This window comes from Paroedura picta, chromosome 8 (assembly GCF_049243985.1).
Source record: "Paroedura picta isolate Pp20150507F chromosome 8, Ppicta_v3.0, whole genome shotgun sequence".
In the NCBI taxonomy this organism is placed as follows: Eukaryota; Metazoa; Chordata; class Lepidosauria; order Squamata; family Gekkonidae; genus Paroedura; species Paroedura picta.
The window spans coordinates 96579134-96606013 of record NC_135376.1 but is presented as its reverse complement, the minus strand read 5'-3'; the positions used below and the strand labels follow the sequence as shown (position 1 = coordinate 96606013).

Here is a 26880-nt window from a genome sequence, read left to right as displayed (position 1 = left end):
AGGACACTCACATCCCAATCGCTCATCTATTGTCACCTGCCACCCCTTTACGTTCACAGAATCAGCCTCTCTGTCAGATGGCTATCTAGCCTCTGTTTAAAAATATCCAAAGAGGGAGAACCCACCACCTCCCAAGGATGCCTGTTCCACTGAAAAACCACTCTGACTGTCAGGAACTTCTTCCGGATGTTTAGATGGAATTTCTTTTGAATTAATTTCATCCCATTGGTTCTGATCTGTCCCTCTGGGGCAAGAGAGAACAATTCTGCTCCATCCTCCATATGGCACCCTTTTAAATACTTGAAGGTGGTTATCAGATCCCCTCTTAGCTGACAGAGATCCAAAACACCCAAGTAGAATTGTGTGTGTTGGCTCGGTTCGGCCACCTTGGCAATCACCAAAGCCCAAGGCGGCAAGCGGCGCAGCGTGGAGAGGAGGTGTGGCAGCGGTGGCGCACCAGCCACCCCTCCTCTCCATGCCACAGTGCTAGCCTCCTACATGCTGCTTTGAGCTCCGGTGATCGCCAGGGCAGCCGGACCGAATTGCACAACCCTACACCCAAGTTTGGGTAGTAGATTGCTCAACAAGGAACCCTGTTCTTTTAGGGCTTCCATATTTGTTTCCATCTTTAAAACTTTCTTTATTACCTTATGGCTGCCCAAGGATCCATTCCATGCACAGCCCATTATGCCCCTCCCTGTCTTCTTCCTGCCACTAAAAGAAATTACGGAAAGGCCAGTGACATTTCAGGGCATCTTTTAAATGTGGGTAAAAAGTCAGGATGACTAGCAAAATGTCTGGAAAGATGGCTGAATAAGCAAAACTGTTAAAGTGGGGAGATAGAATCATAGGAAAGTATTTTTGATAAGAGTAATTTTTCAAAGCTTGCTTTTGATAAGTTGAAAAAATCCACTGATATTTCACATAAAAACAAAACATATTTGCGTTTAATAAAATATGCTTATACACATATACAAATATATTTTTATTTTTATTCATTTATTTCTTAAATTTGTATTTTGCCATGTCTCAAGTGACCCATTTATTATATGCAATAATCAAAAAGCATCTCCACACACCTAAGCGTTTTTGTCACAGTACATAAAAAATCATTGCTAGTGCCTTACTAACAAAATGCTCACATTGATACCCCCCAAGTCCCCTTCATTGCCATAAGGTTCTCCCTACTTCTAAAATCTCCCTGTTGTGACCTTTGTTAAACGTTAGCACACCAAACAAACATGCCCATTTAAATACCAAGAATAATCCCATTTCTAAATAGGTCATCTTTGACCCGGGTAACATCACAGTGAAGAATTAATTAATCCATATGCACTTTTAAAAATAGTTATTTTTAAAAAGAAGTGTTAAAAATTTGCAAAGCCATATAAAATCCTGAAATAATGGGCTACTCTCTGCTTTGCTTTTCAGAGGGAAACCGCTGAGTCTTTCTCTCCTCTCTCTCTGGGAGTAGCAGTTTCCGAGGTCACCCTTGGTTAAGGCTGTGCTCCTAGGGCTGGCCCCCGTGCATGGCTGCCAGAGAAAGACAGAAGGCAGGTTTGCACACGCTTCTCTCCTGCTGAAAAACGGCCGTGTGGAGGGGAGACTTGACTTTGTGAGCCAAGCCACTGTAGCATTTCTGAGAGCCCGAGGGTGATCACTGCAAGTGCGGTGTGTTTGTTAATGAATCTCCCTGATCTTTGCTTTCTTTTACCCAGAAGATAGAGTGTCCTCCCTGGACCAGCTGCAGCCCCCATTGCTAGAGCTTCCAAGGGGAATGCTGGAGGGACAGAATCCTCCTAGCCTCTGATGCTCTATTCTAGAGGCCTCCTGCCTCAGCCACAGGGAAGCCTTACAGCTGCATGGAGATCCTCCGCTCTCCAGGGGGCAGAGATCCATTCCTCCAGCCGCTTTGGAGGTGAGACTATAGGCGGCTGAGCTCCTTCTCCTCCCTCAATCCAGCCACCCCCAGGCGCCACTCTTAAAGGAATTTCTCAAAGTGGAGCTGCCAACCCAATGAAGTTGGCATTTTCACCCGTCATACTGAACTCTGTACTTAGATGCCCCCTTTATCCCATTGAAACAATGAGCTCAAGCATGCGTGGGTCATAGTTGGGCGTGGACATCGGGATTGCAGGACGCCAGTGTGTATCCGATGAAGGGGGCTTTGACTCTCAAAAACTCACCACCCCCATCACCCCCCCCCCAAAAAAAATGTCGTTGTTCCGTAACAACAGTGCTAAGGTTGGGCGCTTTGGCATCCAAAGTGGGCAGGAACGGCCGCCTAGGTGCTCCTGCACTTGAATCTAGTGTTAAGATTCAGGGTTTTTCTTAGCAGACTGGATCACTCACTGCGGAGGCTGTTGCTTGACAGAAATGGAGAACCATGTTCTAAAAGCTGCTCTGAGTCTCTGCTATGAGGAGAAAAGCGAGATATAAATGTCTCAATGCCAATAAGCCCATGTGTGCGGAGTCCTGAATGACCTGGAAGTCTCGTCTAGCCAGGCCAGAAAGAATCAGTGAGCTAGTGCGGGAGGTGCTGAACCCTGGGAGAACAAAACAGCAACACCATTTCCCAAAGCATGCTGAAGAGTCTGTGCAGGAGGGGTCCCAGAACAAACCCGGGAAGATTCCCCGTAACCCGGCCAAACCTGAGCAGGACTAAAAGCAGACCAGTAGAGCTGGGCCTCCTGAGCCCTCTAGTGGTCGACCGGCAGAATACCTCCCACCCCAAGAGTGACATTCGAACACCAATGCAAGGAGCCACTTCTCAGTGACGTGATCTTTATGTGCTGGAGGAGTAGGCCAGTGAGTCTGTTGTACCAAAACACAAGAGCCTTATAGCACATGACAGGCTAACAATTTTATTTGGAGCCAAGGTTGTGCAGAGGCACCCTGCCCAGGCACTGCCCCCTCCCCCAATCTGCTTTGTTTTCATTTTCATGGAACAAAGAGCAACAGAACTGAAAGTTTCAGCAGCTCTCCAGATGTCCATGGACTACAAAGCAAGCTGGCAGGAGCTCATGGTAATTGTAGTCCCTGAGAGCCGCAATTTGGCCACCCCCTGATTTAGGGTTTCTACTTCTCTAATGTGTATCAGGTGACTTAGGCACATGGGTTCCCCCCACCCCTCCGAAAGCAGTTTCTTGCATTATTAATAATTTTGTTGCTCATAGATTAGGCTTCTCCTTTGATTTTTTTTTAAGTTCTGCTAAATTCTTTAACTTTGCACAGTGATGGTTTTTGCCGGTTCATTCTTCTTTGCATGATTGCATGCATACGAAAGGCCAATTTACCTTTTCATGAAATGATTTTATGCTTCATTATAGCCTCAGTCCTCCAGTTTTTGGATTAAATAGCCTAATTCTGTTTGTTCACTTCCCTTTCAAAGCCTCTACTGTTTCGGCTTCCCTCCCACGACAGTTGTTTTAAATTCGAGGTATCTTCCTGGGAAATTAGGACCAATAACCAAAGTTAACTCATCTGGCCCAAACATCCCTTCTCTGGATATCTTTAGAAATAGATATATATATATGTGGAAATGGGCTGGACCCAGCAAGCAGGCCACATCCTGGATCTCATTTTCGGCAAGGGTTTCAATGTGGATCTGGCCACAGCAAATGCTGTGCCATGTCAGACCACCACGCCTTGAAGGCTCATCTAACCCCCTCCTCAGTTGGGTGCTGAGTTAATTTTAATTTGCCCGTGGAGACTTATGGATCCAATTGGATTCCTGGATGCTCTGTGGGACCCAGTGTCTCCCGGCACTTCTCGAAGTGGCCTGGTCGGCTACTGGCACAACAGAATGCTGGCCGCCATTGGCCACAATGGTGGCCCTTCAGCTTTATTATGTCTGCAGAACACCCTAGTAGACTAAATGGCTTGTCCTTGGGGGAAAATTCCCCATCATTTGTTTCCCCCTGGTCTCAATAGGCTGTCGGTTCATAGAGTAGAAACCTTTTCTTAGCCTTTTCATCGCTACATTAGAAGTTGTAGCATGGAGTTTTAATATGGAGTTTTAATATGTAGCATGGAGTTTTAATATCTGTCAGGTCTTGTCTGTTTTATTCCCACTTCCAGAATACAGCTTGGGAACAAACTGTGATGATCTTTTGAAATGAGTAGCTGTGTTGGTCTGAAGTAGCACAACAAGATCAGAGTCCAGTAGCACCATTAAGACCCACAAAGATTTATTCAGGGCGTGAGCTTTCGAGTGCTTGCACTCATGCCTTGAATAAATCTTTGTTGGTCTTAAAGGTGCTACTGGACTCTGATTTTATTGTGATGATCTTAGTCCATCATGAATACCACTGGTTATTATCTTTGCATTTCTAGCTTTCTAGCTGTTAAGCAGTTTCCGATCCACAGTTATTATCCCACTTACGTCCTTAAGTCAGAGAGGGGATCCTCATGATACACCCTGAAGATCATTTCTTGAATTTTGCTGGGGATACTAGAAACAGGGCCTGTTATACCTGCATTGTTGCATAGTACTCAAAGTGTTCGGCCTCATCCTTAAGGGCTTGCTCTGTGCTTGTGTGTATTTATGACCACTACTGTCTGTGTTAATAAAACGTGTGCATGAATAATTAGACACTATTTAAAAGACTGATAGTACGCTTTTCTCCTGATTTGTGGCAACTCAGTGCTTCTTATGGCAAGAAAGAACTTCCTTGTCTTTAAAAAGTAGATCAAGAAATACAATAGAGGTTTAAAAAACAGAAAAAGCATGCCATTAATCTGACTGACCACCTCTCAAGGGTCACTAAAAGCCTGTCAGAAAGGGGACTTTACGGATATCCTCAGGGAGAACCAGAGAAACCACTGAGAAAAGAGAGCCAAAAAGGTTCTGACTGTCCTAAGAAAAGAAGCTGATAACCCCCCCCCCAAGCCGGAGGATCAGAGCTATCTTGCAAGCATGCATCAGAAGAACGCCCCCCCTCCCCCGATTCCAGGCATCCAGGTTATGAAGGATGCTGAAAGTTAACCCCTGTGCCTTGACTTGAACATGGAAGCAAACGGGCAGGAAGTGCGCTGGTACTGAAAGGGGGACCATGTGTGCTGCAGACTTCACCCTGTCAAAAATCCACGTACCACAGTCTTGGCCAGCTGATGCGTCCACGTTGATTTCAAGGGTAGCCTCTTTATGATAAGCTGATTGACAGAGGACTGCAGTGGAGTAGGAATACCAACAACCCAGCTTGTGAACTTTTATGCTAACTTGGAGCCCTGAGCTGGAAGGCCTAATAACTGCTGGCCATCAGGTCACAGCCAGCTCATGGGGGTTCCCAGGACCATGGCTCAAGAGGCATTCAAGGCTGGCTTAGAAGAAGAGTTGGTTTTTATATCTTGCTTTTCTCTACCCAAAGGAGTCTCAAAGCGGCTTCCAGTCGCGTTCACAAACTCCCTGTGAGGAAGATGTGGCTGAGAGCTCTGACAAAACTGGTCTCTGAGAATTGCTCTAACAGGACTGTGACTAAACCCTAGGTCAGCCAACTGACCTAGGGCTAGTCACAGGTGGAGAAGGGGGGAATCAAACTCAAGTTGCCAGATTAGAGGCCACCGCTTTTAACCGCTCCCCCAAGCTGCCATGGCCTGCCTCAGCAAAGCCATCTGAGGCTTGCTTGGTAGTCCCCCCTCCAAGTACTGCCCACTCTGCTTAGCTTCCAAGCTCTGATAAGGTCTGGCCAGTCAAGGCTATTCAAGCAAATGAGTTGGGCATCAGGTGATAACAGGTGATGTCACAGCTTGAGTTGCTGGCTGTAGAATGGCAGGGATTGGCTCACAATGGTCCCTGTCCCTCACTCGTCTTGAAAGACAGCCACAGGGCTTAATTGCTGCCTCCAAAGAGGAGCTCCTTTCCTTTCCTTAGCTCCGTGGTCTTGAAGGACACCACAGTTTTAACTCCCGTGCCCTGGAGCCAAGGACAGCAGCAGGACAGCCTCTGAAGGTAGAGATCTGAGTCTGCTCAGGGAGCTGGGATTGGATTGGCCACCAAGGAAAGGCCATTGTGATGATTCTCCTGGCCTCTGGAACCCGGAGGGGTCCTGTTGCCAGGGTGAGGCCATCAACAGAACGGGGACAGAACAGTCCGGAAGAGCGTCAGTTGGGCGAGGGCAGGGGAAGGCGGTGCAGTCTGGCTGCTTCTCTTGAACTCCTGTCCAAAGATGGTGGCTTGCCACAAAAGCCTCAAAATTGCCAAGATGATGTGGCACTTTGCCATTGGGTCGAAACCCTTTTGCCTGAGCTGAGAGGGATTGCCATTGCCTTCCTCTGCACAGCAACGCCAGTTTTCCTTGGTGGCCTCCCATCCGAGTACAGACCATGGTCTGGTAAGATCTGGTTACATTTGGCTATTCAGGACCAAATCCTTCAATGACTCTCCTTCCATTTCGTCCTGTGTCCTGGTTTCACCCTCTGTTTTCCCTGCTTGTTCCATCCCACTGGTCCAGAGAGCAGCCTTCTGGATGGAGACGGAGCGCTGGCTCTGCTGTTTGAGCCGGGGCACGCTTGCATTTCTTCCAGCAAAGGGTGGGCTTTTCACGGACTGCTCTGGCCAGGTTTATGCCTGCCCTGCTGTTCTGGGTCTTTCCCCCTCCCAACAAATGCAGGCATGTCTGTTCTCCTTCCATTGGTTGCCTCTTTTGTTAGATCAAATAATTACCTAAGATCCTGTTCTTGGCTGCGCCGTGTCTCTCATTATCTGCTCTGCCTCCTAATTAGGCGGGCTTTGAAACTTCAGTGAGTGCATCGCCTGCACTGCCAACAGCCTGTCTCTTTCTAAATATTCAGCCTGGCTAATTTGGACGCCGGAGATCCCGCACTAACGGAACCGAGTGCCAGATCCCGAATGCCAATTGCCAGGCAACGCTGCCCATGAAGAATAGCCCTCGTTTCCTGCAGCCTGCCTTCCTCCGAGTGGCTGGAGAGCATCTCCTGCCGCTTGGCTTCTGCCATTTGGAGGGTGTTAATGTTTTTGTGAAGAGCCATAGATCAATGGTCAAGCATGTGTCGCGCATGAATAAATCCCCAGGTTCCGTTCCTGGCAACTACAGTAAAAAAGGAGCCTGAGGAACGAGGCCAGGAAAGATTTCAGCCAAAGGCCTTACATGGCCCCTCACAAATCTGATACCCGTCTGGATGGTCCCATCTAGCAGCTTAGTATGTTGGGGATTTTTTTCCCCAGTTCGTATCCTGCCTCTCTGCCCAAGTGCAGGTAGCTCAAAAATGTTTAGCTAGAACAAAAGAAGCAATTATTTATGTTTAATTATATAAAACCAAACCTGTGACCAAACCTGTGGATACTTAAATCCAAAGACTAGAGCCTTGAACAGACAAGATGGATCGTTTACAAACCTGAATATAACTTCAGGTTTGCAGAAAGACCTTTTAAATGAACCCAAAATATCAGGGTGAATGCCCCCTTCCCCAGTAACAGAAGCAGCACCTGTAGCTTTAAGAAATGAATGGCCTCAGTGGCTCCTGCTAGGCAACCCCATGAAAGCCAGGGTGGTGTCATAATTATATGTTCAGAAATTGGGCAAACCAGGCTGGACCCTTCGTTTGCCAGGGATCTCGTGATTTTGTGCCAGGCACCATCCCTTAGCCTGCCCTCTCTCCAGCGTTATTGTAAGGATACATTGAGAGAGAGGCTGGAGCCCTACTTGTGTGTGTGTGTGTGGGGGGGGGGGACTGGGTACAAATAAAGTAAATAAATAACAAAAGTTATTCCCAGGGCAGCCCACACAACTCCGCGGCAACGAGGTTCCTGCCCGTTGCCTTCAGTGACCACGGCAAATAGAAACAGAGGCCAGCTTGCTCCCCCGTCCTTCTCGTCCGTTTGCCCAATCAGAGCTGTAGCAGCCGCCAGCTAAGCCCGCCCCCAGGCGCCATCCAATGACGGGTCCTCTAGTAGACTACTCCCCCCCCCACGGGCCTCAGTAAAATTGTCAAGTGTTGACTGGTCCCTGGTGATAAAAAGGTTGGGGACCACTGGCCTAGGGGATTGGAAGGAGGGAGGGAAGCCCAAAAGGGGGGAGGCTATGGGAGCTTTCAGGGGAGGAGCAAATAATTGGGGAGATGAGCGTGAGATGCCTCTTCCTCGCAAGGCCTTATAGACCCCCACTTATAACGATATATGTGCAGAGAGGCCCATATGATCTTCAGTGCAAAGTAACGTCCGCAGGAGTCTTTCCGTGGGAGAGGATAGATGGTGGTTAGCAAGAAGGGTTGCCAGAATACCTGGAGACTTTGGGGGTGGAGCTGGAAGTGGGCGGGATTTGGGGCGGGGAGCAACCTCAGTGGAGTATAATGCTATGCAGTCCCCCCTCCCAAGCAGCCATTTTCTCCAGGGGAACTGATCTTAATGGCCTGGAAGTGAGCTGTAAAAATGGGGAATCCCCAGCTCCCACCTAGAGATTGGCATCCCTGTTGGCAGTCCCCATTTCAGTGACTCAGCAGCATGCTTCTGCCTTTTTCTAGATCCTGTGGTCCCGTGTTCTTGCCCTGATGTTTTAATGATCTGTGTTGCCATTATTTGTATCTGTGATGCATCCGTCCTTTGTATTTTTACACAAGTTCTTTGCTGGGATTATTTGACTGTGCTTCACCAAAGAGCCAGCTTGGTGTAGTGGTCAAGAGAGCAGACTTCTAATCTGGCCAGCTGGGTTTGATTCCCTGCTCTTCCCCCACATGCAGCCAGCTAGGTGACCTTGGGCTCGCCACGGCACTGATGTTCTGACCGAGCAGTGATATCAGGGCTCTCTCAGCCTCACCCACCTCACAGGGTGTCTGTTGTGGGGAGAGGGAAGGGAAGGCGCTTTGAGACTCCTTTGGGGAGAGAAAAGCGGCATATAAGAACCAGCTATATCCATGTATTATCCCACAACGTTACATGTAAACCACCCTGAGCTGTGTGGGAGGGTGGTATAAAATCTATTTAAAAACAAAACAGGTGGAGTTGGGAAATCTCTCCTGAAATTTGTTATTCTAACTTTCCAATCCCAGAGAGGTTCATAGTAAATTTCCAAAGGGTAAATTTCCATAGTAAATTTCCAAAAATTTCCTTTCTTTGAGTCTCCTGGGTGTCAGGGATCACTCTTGACCTTGGGTGGCAAGGATCACTCTATTGGTATGTCTTGGGCAGCGTGTTTTATGGTTTCACATTGGCAGGCTGTGACTTATATCCCCTGGGCTTTTGGTATCAAAGGGTGCTTGGGAGTAGACTTTGGAGCAGTGGTATAGGTAGGCAGACTTGTGCTAGTTTCAGCAAAGAACCTCTTGCACCTGTTTTGCTAATCCTTTCAATAAAGAGATTTCTTCAACCAAGGGTTTGCTTATTGGGGAAGTTGATCGAGCACTGGCGCCCTCTGCAGCCAGAGGGGCCCATTCTGTAGGGTGCGCATGCTCACTGCAGGCAACAGGTTGTCCCCCTTGCAAGTTGAGTGGCAGCTCTTTGAAAGCTCCTCTGAATCCTCTGGGCAGGGAGGTTCCTCTGCCAACAAATCAATGGGAAGAGGCATCTGCAAAGACAGGAAGTTTGTAAACCAAGGCTGTAAACAAGCCGTGCAATATTACTGTGACCGATCCAGCCACAGGGTGCTCGTCAATAAGCATCTAAATGGCAAATTGGGTCTCTGCGGGGCATATTTACCTATTGCACTCTCTGCCCTGACTCTAGTTGCTGGCCGGCTTCGTGCTTTTAAAAGAGAAATGTCAGCAGCTTGAAAGCGCTGGTTCCCCCCCCCCCCCCGTCCCCTTGTGTGTGCTGTCAAATATTGTTTCACTTCTGCTGACTGTTTAGATCAGGGGTAGTCAAACTGCGGCCCTCCAGATGTCCACGGACTACAATTCCCAGGAGAATGGGAATTGTAGTCCATGGACATCTGGAGGGCCGCAGTTTGACTACCCCTGGTTTAGATTATCAAAATGGGGCTACCACTGCACTGTCAGATCAAAGCTACTCGGGGGCAGGGGGAGAAGTGTCTTATAGCTTTAAAAAAATTTAAATGAATTGGAAAACGAAACTGAACGGGGTGATGGTGGGATTGAGTCCAAAGGAAAGAGGTGGTGATTGCATTGATGCCACTGGGTGCCTTAACCAAGCCAAATATCTCAGTATATTAGAAATGCATGGATGAAGGACAGGAGGACAAAATGGTTGTTTTTCTCCCTGTGTTGTTTCCTAAAGCCAGACCGTGATTCTCGTGTTCTGCTGCAATGGGACGGAAACTATACTGCTTTTGGAATGATTCACCTTGATGAATATTTCATGGCTTTCTAAGGGCTTATTTGTTTCTATGTTTTGTTGACCCCCCCCCCCCACTCAGAATCCCAAGAAGAAGGAATATGGGGGTACTGCAGTTCCACCAAAAGGCAGCAAAATTGTTTCCCCGTGTGTTGCCCTTTCTGTGTTTCTGTGCTCCCCTGCCCAGGGCCACCCACTTTCCCGCCTCTCACCCCCCCCCCCCCCAGCACAGCTTCCTTTCACAATGATTGAGGTGCTGTGTCAATTAGAGGGGAGGGAGGCTTGAGAGAGCGGCCCAAAAATCAATTCTTGTCTTCCTTTCCATTCCAGCTGTGTGTGAAGCAGCACACGAGGAGGTTTTGCACAGTACCCGGCTTAATTCTCTCGTCAGCAGCTTCAAAGGGGATAAGGGAGTCGGGAAGAAGGCAGGAGCCTCTCCGCAGTGGTCCCCAGTGACATCTGGAACACCGAAGCATCTCTTCTGGCAGGACGGGCTGCATTCATCTGCTTGTCCAAATGCCGGCTCACTTACCCCGTTCGGTGGACCGATTGTGTAAAATAGCAAGGGGACAGCGTTATCTTTTGGCACAACGCTGGCATTGTTAAAACATTCTCATTCTGAGGACCCACTAATTGGCTTTGTTCCGTAGCACACCAGTTTACCACAAAAGAGACAGACCCCCCCCTCAAAATAAAACAAGGAGTGGGGCAGTCATAGGCAGCAACCTGAGCAGAACTGCTTGCGTCGCTGATTCAGAAACCTGCGTCGTTTGTTAGTGCCCAGTTTGAATGGTTAGGCCCCTGGCATGAATTGAAAAGTAAAAGCTGCATTAAAAAAAAAAATAATTCCAGTTCAGTTTGCTTATTGCATATCAAAAGCCGCCCGTCCGTTCCCCTTATCTCAGCCAGCCTGGTTTTTATTGCCGTAATAAATATAAGTAATCCACAGAAGACAGAGAGCAAACTTTTAGATCCAAGTGTCTGCGGCTAAACCCTTAAATCCATATCAGCGCTGGCAGAAAATTGGCCTGTGGTGGGAAGGTGCTGAGCGCCTGTCCTTCATTTCCTTCACACCCAGCAGGAGTTTGTCTGTTCTGTATCTCTTGAGGATGTTCTCAACAGCATTTCACTTAAAGCTTTAAATATCGGCTTCAGAATTGAACTTTAGACTCTGGGTTCCATCTGGGGTAGCCAAGCACTGGCTCACTTGGGTAACGTAGAGCCAAACCACCAAAGATGTAACATATAAATTAAGCAGGAAAAGGGTGGTGGGAAGAGTTGGGACTCATGGCATACCAGATTGGCCATCCGTCCAATGAAAGGCCAGTCAGGTAGGCTGTCCTGCCCCTGGTCGCATTCATCTCCAGTGCCAGCCCACTCTACTCAACTGGCTGCAAGCAGTAAGATCACCAGCAAGCACGAGCTGCGAGGAAGGGAGGGAGCCTAGGCCCACAATTGGTGGGGAGAGCCTTGGCCTCGCTGGCATGTAGGTGGGCAGGGAAGGCCGCGGCCCCTTCCAACACTACCCCCAGCTCATAAAGGCCTGCCACGGCCTCTCCAGGCCTTGGCAAACCTGCCCAGGTCAGGGGGGGGGGGAGAGGCTAGCACCCCTTGTGTATTTTTTTTACAACAGGCTTTTCTGCTAGTGATACTAATAAAGTGCCATCAAGTCACAACCAATTCATGGTGCCCCTCATGGGGAGTTCACAGCAAGAGATGATGAGCAGAGCAGAGGTGGTTCTCTGTCCTTGGTGGTCTCCCATTCAGTACTGACTGTGGTCAAGCCTGCTTAGTTTTTGAGTTCTGATGAAAGCAGGGCTATCAGGGTAAGTCAGTGCCACAATGTGCCAGTAGAGTTGTGTAAGGAAGAAACAGGCCTTTAGCCTAAGGCTAGAAGAGAGGCGGAAGCAGAGTGAAATACCTTCTGCTCATTTTCCCCATGGCAGATCTGTCTGTCTCTGTGCACCTAAACCAGGGGTAGTCAAACTGCGGCCCTTCAGATGTCCATGGACTACAATTCCCAGGAGCCCCTGCCAGCAAATGCTGGCAGGGGCTCCTGGGAATTGTAGTCCATGGACATCTGGAGGGCCGCAGTTTGACTACCCCTGACCTAAACATATAGAACACTGCAACACTGCCCTTCCTCCAAGGAGGGTACAATACACCATATATCCATCTAGTGTTATCGGGCACAGGGGTGTTTCAGTTGATATCAGGATGCTCTAGGAACTCCTCAAAACTTTATGGTTTTGCCATAGAGTTTGGGGGGAATCCTAGAAGGTGATGATGTTATTTTTCTCCACAGCAGTCCTTTGAGCACCACTGGCAAGGACGTGTCAGTGGGCAAAAGAAGCTGGAAAATGGTAATCCTACTTTGATCCGCATTTTATCTTTGGAACAACCCTGTGAGAAATAGTAGGTTGAAAAATGGTGGGTCCAAGGAGCCCTCTTTGTAGTCCAAAGAGTTCTTGGTCAATTCCAGCTTTTAAGACCTCGAGTCCAAATAAAAACAATGATGTAAAATAACAGCCTCCCCACCCCAGGATCAAGCTCTACAACAAGATGGCAATTTGATCCCGGGTCTCTTCCAGCTCACGAGAGCCTCTTGTGGCGCAGAGTGGTAAGGCAGCCGTCTGAAAACCTTGCCCATGAGGCTGGGAGTTCAATCCCAGCAGCCGGCTCAAGGTTGACTCAGCCTTCCATCCTTCCGAGGTCGGTAAAATGAGTACCCAGCTTGCTGGGGGGTAAACGGTAATGACTGGGGAAGGCACTGGCAAACCACCCCGTATTGAGTCTGCCATGAAAACGCTGGAGGGCGTCACCCCAAGGGTCAGACATGACTCGGTGCTTGCACAGGGGATACCTTTACCTCTTCCAGCTCTGTGTGATTGTGAGGTGGGTGTGAGAGTCCCAGACGGCACGCCGAGCGGGGCTTTTCACCTATGAATGGGGGCAAGGGAGTTGTGTTACACAAGCTTCAAGCCAGAGTTTAAGGAATTTGCACTCTATTTTGCCTGAAGTTAACAACACATTTTTGCCTTCCTGGCCCCTCTTAAGGACAGAGAAGGATGGAAGCCAGTGGAGAGAGAAATTCCTTGAAATTGTCTCACACAGTTGGCTTGCTTTTAAGTAATTGCATTCGGTCTCTAGAGTTCACCGATCTTCCTGTAGCAGAAGAACTTAAAAGTACAGTTGGCACGCCTGGTGATTTCCCAAGTAACAAATGCAGGAACAGACCTGGTCTGGAGGAAATTCAATGCTGGGAAAGGGGCAACCAAGGAGGGGAAGGCAGTAGAGGAAAGGGTCACCGGGGCATCCATGCATTTGGGTTTTGCATGGAAGAGAGGAAGAAGAGCTGGGCTTTCTGTATCCCGCTTTTTACTACCTGAAGGAGCCTTCCCTTCCTTTCTCTACAACAGACACGGTGTGAGGTTGGTGGGGCTGTAGGAGCCCTGAGAGAAACTGCTCTGTGAAAACAGCACTATGAGGATTGTGACTAGCCCAAGGTCACCCAGCTGGCTTCATGTGGAGCAGGAGTGGGGAATCAAAGCCAACTCTCCAGATCAGAGGCCGCTGCTCTTAGCCACTTCATCACTGTCCCACCCCGGCTCCACCCTCAAGCGCTCTTCTGGGGTTTTCAGTAGTTTGACAGAGCTTGCTTTGAATGATAGAGAACTTTGGGGAGAAATGCATACCTTTTGTTTTATTACCAAATTGATCAGGCAAGGTGCATGGCTCTTTGAAGTCGGTTCTTCAAGATGTCCGTGAAGCCTATGGCAGGTCCTTTGGCAAGCATGCATGTCAGGGTTGTTGTGAGAAGAAAACAAAGGAGAGGGCCACAGTGTGAGCTGCTTTGAGTCCCCCTGGGGTAGGATAGAAAGAAAGAAGGCATGGTAGTGTGTGGAGATTTTTAAAAACCATGCATTTGTCTCTCTTACATGCTTTAGCCAAAAGTAACATGTGAAGGGCCATCAGTTTCCCCCTGAGCACAGAATTTGCATGTTGGTCTTCAGGATGGCAAGTTGGGTTGTTAAGTAGCTCTCGTTTCCTCTCCTTGGGAGCGAAGAGTTTCTTGGGATGTTTTATAACACAAGGTGTCCTCTTCATGGATCCGTTTGAGACAGACATTATCATATATGTAAATAAATATATCATGGACCTAAGTAGATTTAGAATTAAGGCAGGCTTTCTTAACCACGGTTTCCTGATACCCTGGGGTTTTTAAATGTGTTAAACATTTATCGGGTGATATAACCATAGCTGGTCATGTGACCCCGACCCCTCCCAAAATGGCCAATGATGGGCCTGGAGGGGATGGGAAGGGGAGGCGTGGAGGACACAGCTCTGCTTCTCAACTGTTGTGTTCTGGCACAATCATGCCTTGAAGACTAAAGAATATTTTCGGGATTTCTTGATAATAAAAAGGTTGAGAAAGGCTGAATTAAGGTTTTGTTCAGCCTTGGGCCAGCTAGTGTCTCTTACTTTCACTACCTCACAAGGCTGTTGTGAAGAGAAAGCAGATAGCCATTTATGTCCATCTGGATCCATGGAGAGAAGGGCAGGGCAGCCAATGGGATAGAGACTGGGAAAAGGTCTTACTCGCCAGAAGCAGAAGAAAGAAGTCTCAGGCTGGCGACGGGAAACTGATTGATTCCAATGAAAACTGAGTTCAAAACAATTTCAAAATGGATTCCTCTGATTAGAGAAGATGGCGTCATTAATAATATTGAGAACATCACTGATGAAGACAGTTCTTCATCACTGATGAAGAAATTGTTTTGAACATTGTTTTCATTGGAATCAATCAGTTTCCCATCGCCAGCTTGAGACTATTTTGTTCTGCCTATATCACGGCTGACGGGCCTTCACCTGACGGTTTAAACCCGGCCGTGTCTGCTGAATGTCTCTGCACTGAATATAAGGCTAAGAAAACGTCCTTTATTCCCAACACCCCCCCCCCACGCCCCCATTTTTGCTCTTAGCGTGCCTTATAAATAAGATGTGAGTTTCTGCAGCAAAGCATCCAACCTCCCAGGCAGCAGCTTCCGCCCATCCTCCCCTGAGCCGACTGCTGAACTCCAGGGCGCCGCAGGGGCTGTGAAGATGCCGCTTCCAAGCAAGACAAAAGGGCACAGACCCACGGACTATCGAACAGGCCCCTTGGTTTCAGGCCGCGCAGCTGACGTTAGCCCGGGACAGCCCTCCTCACTGCCGCTCAGAAGCAGTCGGTGGACAGACGGCCAAAAGCTTACCTTGCTTTGGGTTGCTATTATCTTGAAGATTCCCCATCGCGGTTGGAAGCTAACGGGGCTCTGTTGCCCCCCGAATTCCCGCTGCAGCGCGATGCTGTCATCGTATTGTGCTTTTCCTGCTGTCTCCTGGGAAGCAGACGGCGTCGAAGTGACTGAGCTGTCGCCCTGCCCCTTTCTCACCTGCCTTCCTCTCCGTAAATATAGTGTCTGCCGATAAATAACAGTGTGCTGCACCTTGGAGCACGTTTCTTAACAAGAGGGGGTGATTTACCGAGGTGATAAACTGTAACTAATACCGGGGCATCATAATGGGTAAACAGATTAGCACCGTGAGCCTCAGTGCTTCACTTTCATCGCATTTAGCCTCTCGTTAGATGCTTACTGCAGCATCCTGCAACGTGGCAGATCTGTCTGGGGACAGCTCTGGAATCAACCGTGGCGTGTGTCGCATGCACTCACCACGCATTAGTGAATTTAGTCGTTAGCATTGATCTCTGAGCCTTGTTGCCTTTCATCCCGGGTCCTGCCCCCCCCCCCATCCACAAAGGGTGCTGATGAGTTCAATCCATTATGAATTCCCCCAGTTAGATACTCTGCCCTGTGGTTTTATCTTGGAGAAAGTATCTTGGAAAGTAGCACGAAAACAACCATGTGAAACTTAATTTTTAAAAGTGTTCCTGGAACCTTTTTAAGGATCTATAGAAACTGAGACTTCTAGGAGATTATTCAAATCAGGACTCAGTTGACTATTCGGGGGTTTTCAAATTTGGATTTTGGGGAGGGCCTACATACCAGTATTTGGGGGCATTTAGGCACTCGGAAACATAGAATCATAGAGTTGGAACTCTACCGTCATCTAGTCCAACCCCTTGCACAATGCAGGTACTCATAACTACTTACCTACCTCGTGACCCCAATTTCATGCCCAAATGATCCTCCCCCAACTAAAAATCTCCAGAATCCAGCCTGGCCTGGAGGAAATGCACCTCCCATCCCACAGTGGGATCAGAAATTCCCTGGGTATGCAAAGAAGGGCCACAAGAGACAAATACTGGCACATCCCTTCCTGCTCACCCACTCACAACCTGCCTATGTTCATAAAATCAGCATTTCTGTGAAATTACTATATAGCCTCTGCTTTAAAAATGCCAAAGAAGGAGAACTCACCACCTCCCGAGGAAGCCTTTCCCACTGAGGAACCACTCTAACTTTCAGGAATTTCTTCCAGATGTTTAGCCAAAAATTCCTTTGGAATTAATTTAAACCCATTGGTTCTGTTCCAACCCTCTGGTGCAACAGAAAACAACTCTGCTCCATCTTCTATATGACAGCCCCTCAAGTATTTGAAGATGGTTATCAGATCCCCTCTCAGTTGTCTCCTATCCAGGCTAAAGAGACCAAGCTCCCTCAACCTTTCCACATACGTCTTCGTCTCCAAGCCCCTCACCATCTTCGTTGCCCTCCTCTGGACATGCTCCAGTTTCTTTACATCTTTCTTCAATTGTGGTGCCCAAAACTGAACACAGGACTCCAAGTGAGGCTGAACCAGAGCAGAGTAAAGCAATAACATTACCTAACGTGATTTGGACACTATACTACTTTTAATACAGCCCAAAATCCTGTTTGCCAAGTCACAATGCTGACTTACATTCAATATCTGGTCTACTAAGACTCCCAGATCCTTTTCACATGTACAACTGCCAAGACAAGTCTCACCCATCCTCTAGTGATACGTTTGAATTTTCCCACCTAAATGCAGAACTTTACATTTTTCACTACTAACATTCATTTAATTCATTTTAGCCCAGTTTTCTAGCCTGTCAAGATCATCCTGTTTCCTGATATGTGTGTTTGCTACCCCTCCCAGTTTAGTATCAACTGCAAATTTAATAAGCACCCCCTCTGTTTCTTTATCCAGATAATCATTTATGAGTATGTTGAACAACACAGGGCCCAGGACAGATCCTTGAGACACTCCACTCATCATTCCTCTCCAAACCATTTACAAGCACCCGTTACAACCAGTTCTCGATCCACCTTACAGGAATAGGATCCATGCCACATTTTACCAATTTGGCAACTTCTATACTGTTTTGCAATTTGGGTTTGTTTGTTTTTTGAATCCCAGAATTATTTGAGTCCCTGTGGAGAATTTTTCAAGTCGTGGGGGAATGGAGCGGCTGTTTTTCAACCAAATGTCACCGAAACTACAGGAGACCAGTGATGCCTGTCTATTGAAGACACCCCAAGTTTCCAGTTAATTGGACCATGGGACCCACTTCTGTGTATTCCTGGACAAGGTGCCCCCCAGCCATCCTACTGGTCTCTGTAGTTTTGTTGTTGTTGTTTTGTTTGGGGGGTGGGGTCAACAAAACTAATGACTGCATTTCTAGGCCAAAATCCAAACAGAACCAATATTAGACCAGATAATCCCAGCACAGCAACAGGCTGGTGTGGTAAGGCCACCACAACCAATGTCAGGGAACCCCAGTAGAACCCAGGGCCAATGGGCAAGCATAACAGAACCAAGAGCCCTCCCACACCACACCAATACATCATGCATGAGCTTCATTGTTGGGGGTATGGTAGGATCTTCTTATGTCTGTTTTAGATTAAGACACTCATCTAATTTTCTAAGTTCTTGTGCTCCAATGATATTTGTGGGGAGTGTTGTCTTTATGGGAGTAATAAGAACGACATTTTTGGCACTGCATCTATTTTCTGCTTAGATGTGCTCCCCTGAACATCTGGTCCCATTGCCTGTGCCTCCCATTGCCAGGGAAAAACAGCCCTGGAAGCCTTAAAATAGGAAATTTGAGTATTTTTAGATATTCCTGATTTCCAGAATTTTTCAGGAATTGATACGTGGCATTTCCAAGAATCTTGAATATCACCCAGATTCCCAAATATACCTTAAACATTCTAGTAAGATATTTTTGGAAATATATTCAGTCCAGAAATATTCAAATGTTCATCCCTACTTAAGTATTTAATGGTGCTTTCCCTTTTTCCTTTTGTTATCTTTATAATAACTTATCACCGTCTTGCAATTTAGCCAGTCTTACTGTGTGGGGGCAAAGAAGAAAAGAACAGAAACTTGCCTGGCATCTTCATGTTCCGTTTCGTTTTGGGCTTCACTGCTAATCCATGGAGGAGTTAGACATCTGAATGCCTTGCATTCTCAGAGGATTTTAAAGCTAGCTTTCTTCCAGCAATGTTCTTCTGATGACATTCGGGGACATTATGATGGGTGTTGGGCGGTTCAAGTTTGGAAATGCCGTCTTATCCATAGAGGTATAAACCGGTGGTCCCCACACTGTCTGCTTCAGCTGTTTATGTCACTGAGTCAGTTGTGAACCTCGTTGTGCTGGGTTCTTGCCGCTTGATATTTTGGCACACAAAATTTGTTGGCCAATGAATCTATTTTCACAGCAGTAATGAATGATGAGTAGTTAAGATGCATGGATTTTATTTATTCAGAGAATTTCTATTTCTGCCTGTTCAGATATTGGCTTCTGGTGGTTTGTTTCACAGTCTAGCTCTACCCCCTCCCAAAGCAGAACACAGAAGGATTTAAAAATGGCGCTCGGACAGCCAGCCAGCGACCAGTTAGCATCCAAAGTTTCAACCTGTCCTTTTGTAATATTGTTCATAACTTGCATAGACTCTTCTTCTTCTTGTGCTTACCTAAACATGTGCTCAGAACATTTCATGGTAGATTGGGACTAAAGGGCTGCTTCTCAGTGCTAGAACATCTCCTTGGCCAGCAGCAGCTCCCTGAGGCTTTTGATCTGAGACCCTCAAGAGACCCTGCCAGTCCGAGTAGACCAGGGGTAGTCAAACTGCGGCCCTCCAGATGTCCATGGACTACAATTCCCAGGAGCCCCCTGCCAGCATTCGCTGGCAGGGGGCTCCTGGGAATTGTAGTCCATGGACATCTGGAGGGCCGCAGTTTGACTACCCCTGGAGTAGACAGTACTGACCTTGATGGACCAGTGGCCTGATCTGACCGTAAGGCAGCTCCATATGTGGTGTGTGAACTGTCCTTGCAAGTGTGAACCTGAAAGACAACTGCCTTAATTTGGTCGGGAGGAAAGACACAACAGCAACGGTTACATTCTTAATTTTCCATTTTGCGGCAACATAAGCCATGACAGGATAGAGATGTGGCTGCAGTCCAATAATTAAACTGTGGCAGAAAGCGGGTCCAAGATGTTCCATCTGCAGAATCTGTGTTTGTGGGGAGGGGGCAGGGGGAGGGGGGACCCAGCTGCTTGTCTCTTCTGTGAGAGGAGGGGAGGCTGACTGTTGGAACCATCTGCGGACGTCTTTTGTGCTTGCCGCTTTATCTGTTCATTATCGTGTGATGCTGAATTTCTCGTGCTCGGGGTTTCAATGAGTGCCAATGTGGCTGAATGCAGCCGAGGTCTAAAAAGCAGCAGCTAAGCACGCTGGAAGATGAATAGCGTAATCTGTAAATTCCTTTCAGTTGGTTTCTCCGTACTTGAATGGACCGAAGGACGGCCGCTTTCTTTAGAATCCAGCTGCTGCAGATGGGTCGGTGGGTGGGCCCCTTTTCCGCCTCCCCGTGCCACGTGCACACTGGGTCAAGGGAAGGCAGGCGAGGTAGCACTGCGGACAGAGAAGGGCCCAGAGACTCTTTGGCTTCCTTCTCAGTAGGATCTCAAAAGGTCACATCTCTGACTCTTGTACATTCCGTGCTCAAACACAGCTTTCAAGGGCACCATTTCAGATGTCACTCTGTTGGGGCAGCAACTTTTTCTAAAGGCTGAGAGGCCTTCTGTTGAGTCTATTCAAGATGAAATTACCAAACAAGCTAAATATTTTAAGAATCATAGAGTCGAAAGGGACCTTCAGGGTCATCTAACCCACCTTTTCAATTTATATATTTATTTTGTACCCAATAACGGTGGCAAGCCTTGAGCTGGATGGACCAGGCCAGTCTGATCCCATCAGATCTTGGAAGCTAAGTAGGGTTGGCCCTGCTTACTATTTGGAGGGGAGACCACTGAGGAAGTCCAGGGTGACTGTATGGAGGAAAGCAGTGACCAACCACCACTGTCTGCCTCTCGCCTCGAAAGCACTTTGGGGTCCCCATTAGTCACAAGTGGGTCCTTGCTTGTTCAGGGCTGTGACACTGAAGCATGCCAGCAGCAACTGAGCAGCACTTTCCCCGATCAGTTATGGCAACTGGCCTCATATTTAAAATTCTCACCTCCTAAAAGGTAAAGGTATCCCCTGTGCAAGCACCGGGTCATGTGTGACCCTCAAGGTGACGCCCCCTAGCGTTTTCATGGCAGACTCAATACGGGGTGGTTTGCCAGTGCCTTCCCCAGTCATTACCATTTACCCCCCAGCAAGCTGGGTACTCATTTTACCGACCTCGGAAGGATGGAAGGCTGAGTCGACCTTGAGCCGGCTGCTGGGATCGAACTCCCAACCTCATGGGCAGACAGCTTCAGACAGCATGTCACTGCCTTACCACTCTGCGCCACAAGAGGCTCACCTCCTGCTTTAGTGTTATCAGTATTTTTAAAAAGTGATTTCCTCCTACCCACCCCTTGCCCTGGGACATCTATATTCCGTATATCAATCCATTTCAAAGCCAAAGAACCTGTAATTTGGCAAGAGCAGAACCTGTTCCTGAGGAATGGGTGGGTGATATGGCCAACCCACCCTGGCCAAGGAGTGGTTGTGGTCTGAAAAGTGAGAGGGGCGATGCTCTCCCTCCATCCTATCTAGAGGTTGCTTGCTCCTTGTCCAGTCTTGAAGAGTAGACAGGGTCAGCCATGGTTAGCACTTGGGTGGGAGACCACCAAGGAAGTCACGGGGTGTTATGCAGGAGGGGTTCACCATAGTCTCTTGCAACTTGATGGGATTGACCAACACAAATTGAGGGAGGCCTACTAACAAGGTTTCAGGCGAATGCTTCTGATGGGATGTTAGCTTTGTTTCTTTGCTTGCCCTGAAAACAGAAGTGGTAGAACATATAGCATGTGCTCTGGGCCCCATATTTACAGGAGCCCACAATGCTGTACAGTTAGGGGGCCTTCACACTGTGATTGGCAGGGGTCTTCATAGTTATGCTACTTGTGAACCACAAGAGTTGGAAAAGGAGGATGCTCATGCTGTTAGTAACTGATCATGCACGTTGCTTATTGAGCATGTGTGTGAACCACAAGCCGCATAATTATGGTCCCCTTAGTTCCTGGGGCATTGTGCTTGTGTGTCCCACCAAGGTTTGAGAAGTGCTTTCCGCAAAGAGAAGTTGCCAGGGGAGGGTGCTTGTGCAGCACAAAGAACAGTGCCAGTTGTGCTCTGCTAAAACCCCACAAACCCTTAAAGTGGCTCTTGTCAGTCCTCAAATTTGACCTGCCTGGAAAAACCTTCCTCAGCCCTTCTTTACCAGGTTTAGATCAAACAAAGGAAACCTTTTTGAATTTCCTCTCTGCCACAGAAGTTCACTGGGTGACCTTGGCCCAGTTATGACGGATAAAAGGGCGGAAGGGAGAATATTGTAAGCCAAGGCAGGCAACCAATAAGAATGCAGCCGCTGCAGGTTTTCAGTGGACCAGTAGGATTTGTGAAGCTCACAGGATTTAACAAGGTGAATGGTGGGCACAAATGGTAGGCACTAGGGTTGGGCGCTTCAGCGGCGAAGAGGCCGTCCGCTCCCGCGTTGCCCTTGCCTCCCCTCTTCCCCCCCCCCATGGCGTGGCGCTGGCAGCGTCGGGAGAGAAAGGCCGCTTCGGCCGCCAAAGCACCCAACCCTAGTAGCCACCATTAGAAGAGCCAGAACGGGAGACCGGCTGGAAAGCTCTAGAGAAGTCCTGTTCAAAAGATTCTGGGGCTCCGTTTCCCACTCGTTTCGGTGAGACTTCTGCAGGAGATGGACTTGCCAACTCTGGCTTGGGAAATTCCTGGAGATCTGGAGGCAATGTCTGCAGAGGGGGGAATTTGGGGAGGGATTTCACCTAGAATTTATTGTATACCACAGAGTTTGTCCTCTGGAGCAGCCATTTTCTCCTCAGGAACTGCTCTCTGTGGTCTGGAGATTTATGTAATTTTGGGAAAACTCCAGGAGGAATCCTGCCTAGAGGTGAGGAAGCTTAGCAGGAGAGGGTCTGCTGATTTCCAAAGCCCATGTGATTTGTGAGAGTCTTTTGAGACACCACAGTGTCTTTGGATAGCACCATGTACAAGCGTCAACAGGGGTTAGAGGAGTAAAGTATGCTGCCTTCCTTGGTGAACTATACAACAGGCAAAAGAGTCACTGCATCGCCTGAAATTCCACCCCCTCTTTAAAAAAAAAAGTGTTTTCTACAGATATAGCTCATCTCCCAAAACGGGAGGCACGTGTTGCCTTTCCATAGTCACAAAACATATCAATTGGATATTTGCCTGCCTGGGCGCTGTGCAAGGAGCCAGTGTGGTCTTACCTTGTCTCCCTCTGCCCTCTGCTGCTTTTTACTGTCCTCTTCCCCACGGCCCTCGCCTCTTCCTGGCATTCTCTGGCAGACACATCCTCAAATCATTAGCCTGCTTCCCCCTTTCATCTTGATTTGTGCATAGCCCTGTGCGCTGGCGGGCGAGGAGCAGCTCCCTCCTTTGCATCAAAGCCCGCTTAAGATGGATGCCTCCCATCCGGACACCCCCGTCGTAATTACGTTCAGCTCGTGCGGAGATGCTCGGCATCCGCTGTTAGACTGGCGTTCATGGCTGCTTTTGGAGTTTTGCCCGAATGGTTTGCTCATCCCCCCCCCCCGCCCCCGCCCCCACTCTTTCCTCCTCAGAACTCAAGTGGCCAGGGTGTAATGCCAGGCAGTGTTTTTTATCTCCAGGCAGCATGAAAGAAAGGAAAGAGAGGGGGGAGAGATGAGGATCCTTTTCTGGCCGGCACATTAGTAAGGAAATGCCGGGGATAGAACAGGTGAGTGCCACTTGATCAAACACTTGTCCACCGATTCCTCAGCTAATAGGGAAGCCGCATGGAGGAGAAGGCATTAGCCCCGAGCGGGTGGGGGATGGCATCTTTTAGGCTGTTGAATTTCAACCTTTGTACCATTGAGACACCCCTGAAATATTCTGCAGTCTTCGAGAAACCCCAGAATCGTTCAGAATATGGTTGGGAAGCATAGTTGGTATACGCCCACCCAGGGCCCCTCCCCTCCCCACCCCCGTCAGGTCCATCACTGGCCATTTTGGGAACGGTGGGTGGGTCGAGCTGACCATATATAGTCATGTCCCTGATGAATGCATACGTTTAAACATTAGAGATTAATTAACGCCCACCATTTGGGAAACCCTTCCAGGGCCATCAAGAAAACTTCATGGAACCCTGGCCTGACCTAGTAGATTCAAAGGAACCCCTATTTATCACCTAATGCAGGGGTAGTCAAACTGCGGCCCTCCAGATGTCCATGGACAACAATTCCCACGAGCCCCTGCCAGCGAATGCTGGCAGGGGCTCGTGGGAATTGTAGTCCATGGACATCTGGAGGGCCGCAGTTTGACTACCCCTGACCTAATGTAATGATGGAGATTTTAAAGAACCGAAACACTTCTTAAAATGTTCCCAAGAGAGCGTCCCCTGAAATGGATGGCCCAAACTAGCCTGATCGTCAGATTCCAAAAGCTAAAGGCAGGTTTAGGCCTGGTTAGTTTCTTACTTTGAGAACTTATTACAGGGCTGGCCAAACTGGCTCTCCAGGTGTCCCCGGAATTGTAGACTGTGGCCATCTGGAGAGCCACAGCTTGGCCACCCCTTCCCCATAGGTCTGTGACTTGACAGCCCTCTCCACCAAGGAGCTCCTCCATCAACAGTCACTTTCAGAAACTGAATCATATTGTTGTTTGTTTGCTCCCAAAAGTCATGTAAAAACCTGGGCCAGATCAACCATCTGCCTCCTGCCCCCGCCCAGGATAAACTAAGGTTATGAAGGAGCCCTGTCGGCTAGCAGGCCAGGGTCTCAACTCTAGTCTCAAAGTACCCTTGCATGAAACCAACTGGGCTTAGCGAAAGCACGGACCCCCATCATGAACACTGTCACCCGGCTTTGGCAGGATATGGGTGCGCATAAACAAACAACAATGCTTCATTCCGCCCTCTTAGTGATTGTTTCCACACATGTTGGGTCATAGCAAACTTCTAGTATGGTGAAAATACGCTTGACCCCTTTACGCTGGGTGTTAAATCTCATCGTTTTTAAACCTCTTACACAAGTTTCTGGATCTCATGGTACTGGAGGACAAGTTTGTAATGTGAGGGCCATGTTTGAGTTTGAGGAACTACGGAGGGGCTTAGCAAGGTGATTCTGGCAGAAGTTTTAGTGCTTTGTGAACTCATCATTGTCGGGTAAGTCAGCAGGATGGAGGCCCAAAAGCCTCAAGGTCAGGGGTAGTCAACCTGTAGCTGGCAGGGGCTCATGGGAATTGTAGTCCATGGACATCTGGAGGGCCGCAGTTTGACTACCCCTGGCATAGCCCGTTCTGTTGCTCAGGCCTTTGGTTGCCAGGGAGAGCAGGGGGAGGGGAACGGTCTTTGATTTTCCCTTCCTTGGTTGCTTCCCCCCTCCTCCAGTTATATTTTGTGTTCTGCTTCATTCCTAGCGCTGCTTTCGTCGTGGTGTGAAGAGCTGGGACGTCTCTTGCTGCTGCGCCACCAGAAGAGCCGGCAGAACGACCCCCCGGGGAAGCTCCCCATGCAGCCGCCCATGAACTCCATGAGCTCCATGAAACCCTCCCTTTCACACAGGTGAGTCCTACACCGGTGCCTGGCCCTGAACACCTCAGCACATTCGGCCCCGCACACATAGGCACCTGCAGCCCCACCAACCCCCCCCCACACGCACACACACACAGACATGTCACTGGAAGGCTTGTGACCAAGTAGGATAAGAGGTGCTTCCATTTCTTTCATGAACGAGAGGTGTAGACAGCCCCGTATGCCTTTGGCAGCTTGGCTTAGATCCTGTTCCCGTGACCTCAGCCATCAGGTGGGACCTGAGAATCCCCCAGACATTGCAGCTTCTCTCCAGGCGATAGAGGTCAGCTCTCCCGGAGAAAATGGATGTTTTAGGGGGTGGACTCTCAGACCTTGTGCCCTACTGAGGCCTCTATCCTTCCCCAGGATCTATTCTCAAATTTCCCAGTTGGGATCTGGCAGCCCTACCCCTTCACCTCACTATTGCACTGGAAGGGAGCGTTTTCCACTGGGCCTGTCTAGAGGTCCTGAGAGGTGGTGGCTGGTGATCTCGGGTGTTTTCCAGGGAAGCCTTGCTCTAAGGGAGTTTGCCCACAAGGAGAGATCCTACTGTAACAGTTGGCTAGTTTCCCCACCGACCTCTGCCTTCCCTTGCTTTTTTCTCCCTTCCTTCCTTTCTGTCCTGGCCCCTCTTCCAGCTGGGCTTCTGCCACATCTCCTGACCTTCTCCTGAGCTCACCTGGCTCTCTGGCCCCCCTCAGCGACCCCGCCCACCTAGTCCCTCGGCATATGGCTGCAAAGCCCAGGCCACAAGGTGAGGAGGCGGCAAGCCCCTGAGGAGCCACCTGAAAATAGCTCACACAGGATTGCCAGAACCGCCCAACCAAACCTGTCCGATTTTCTGCCCACAACCAAGGTTATAAAAATCTCTGTTACAAGATTTCCCCAGTTAGTGTCTGAGATGTGCCCTGATCGCAGTTACAGAAAAATGGCCAAAGCATTATTAATTTAAAAAATCTCCAGTGTAGTCAAAGTCTGCCTTCCCGCTTTCCTCTCGGGCTTGCATGTTTGAGCGATAACTGCAACATTTAAAAGAGTGATCGATTGCGCAGGGGGATGCTTCTCCCGTATTTTGATGTGCCCCAGTGCCCATCCAGTGTGACAGGAGACATGCAGGGGACCCCCTTAAGGTGCTGTAACATGTGTGAGGACAGGGCAGATGCAGGCTGGCAGGAACGAGAGGCCAAGGTAACGGAAACTACCAATGTCACCGAGGGTAGGTTCAGGAGGACAAAAGGGGCCACGGACTGAGCCAAGGGTCAGTTGGGGGCCCCGTTCTGTTAGTGTAAGCGACAAAAGCACTCGAGTGTGTGCTTAGATAAGACTGCAGGAACTGAGTCTTCAGTTCAGAAAATATATACATCCTGATATGTTACAGCGAATACCCCGGAAGGTGGAAGATGTCAGACAAATTTAGCAAAGCTCTAAAAACGAAGGCAGCCTCCCCCCGTCCGCATGCACTGAGATACGAAAGGGGTTGCGGAATATACGTGGCTTTTGGACCTTTGCAGAATGCCTCGGGAATGATCAGCGTTCGCGTGAGAAGGTCAGCACTCCCCAGGTTTGGGGCGTTTAGGGCAGAAGCAGAATCCAGGAGG

General features: G+C 48.7%; 1 protein-coding gene and 1 long non-coding RNA gene across 15 annotated transcripts in view; one reads left to right on the top strand and one right to left on the bottom strand.

The window, feature by feature from the left end:
• The window catches only part of ZMIZ1 (zinc finger MIZ-type containing 1), a 410316-nt gene that overhangs the window by 297755 nt on the left and 85681 nt on the right, over nt 1-26880 (top strand). For all 13 annotated transcript variants that reach the window (XM_077350898.1, XM_077350892.1, XM_077350896.1 and 10 more), the window contains one exon: nt 25129-25273. In XM_077350898.1, coding sequence (XP_077207013.1) covers nt 25129-25273 — 145 coding nt within the window. The remainder of the gene's footprint in view (nt 1-25128; nt 25274-26880) is intronic.
• On the bottom strand, nt 2204-16271 carry LOC143843992 (uncharacterized). 2 transcript variants are annotated; one of them, XR_013233779.1, is made up of 3 exons: nt 15499-16206; nt 13942-14109; nt 2204-2414 (listed from the first exon to the last, which is right to left on the bottom strand). It is a non-coding gene; the product is annotated as an uncharacterized LOC143843992 (long non-coding RNA). The 2 variants fall into 2 exon arrangements; XR_013233778.1 differs by lacking the exon at nt 2204-2414 and having other exon boundaries at nt 13923-14109; nt 15499-16271.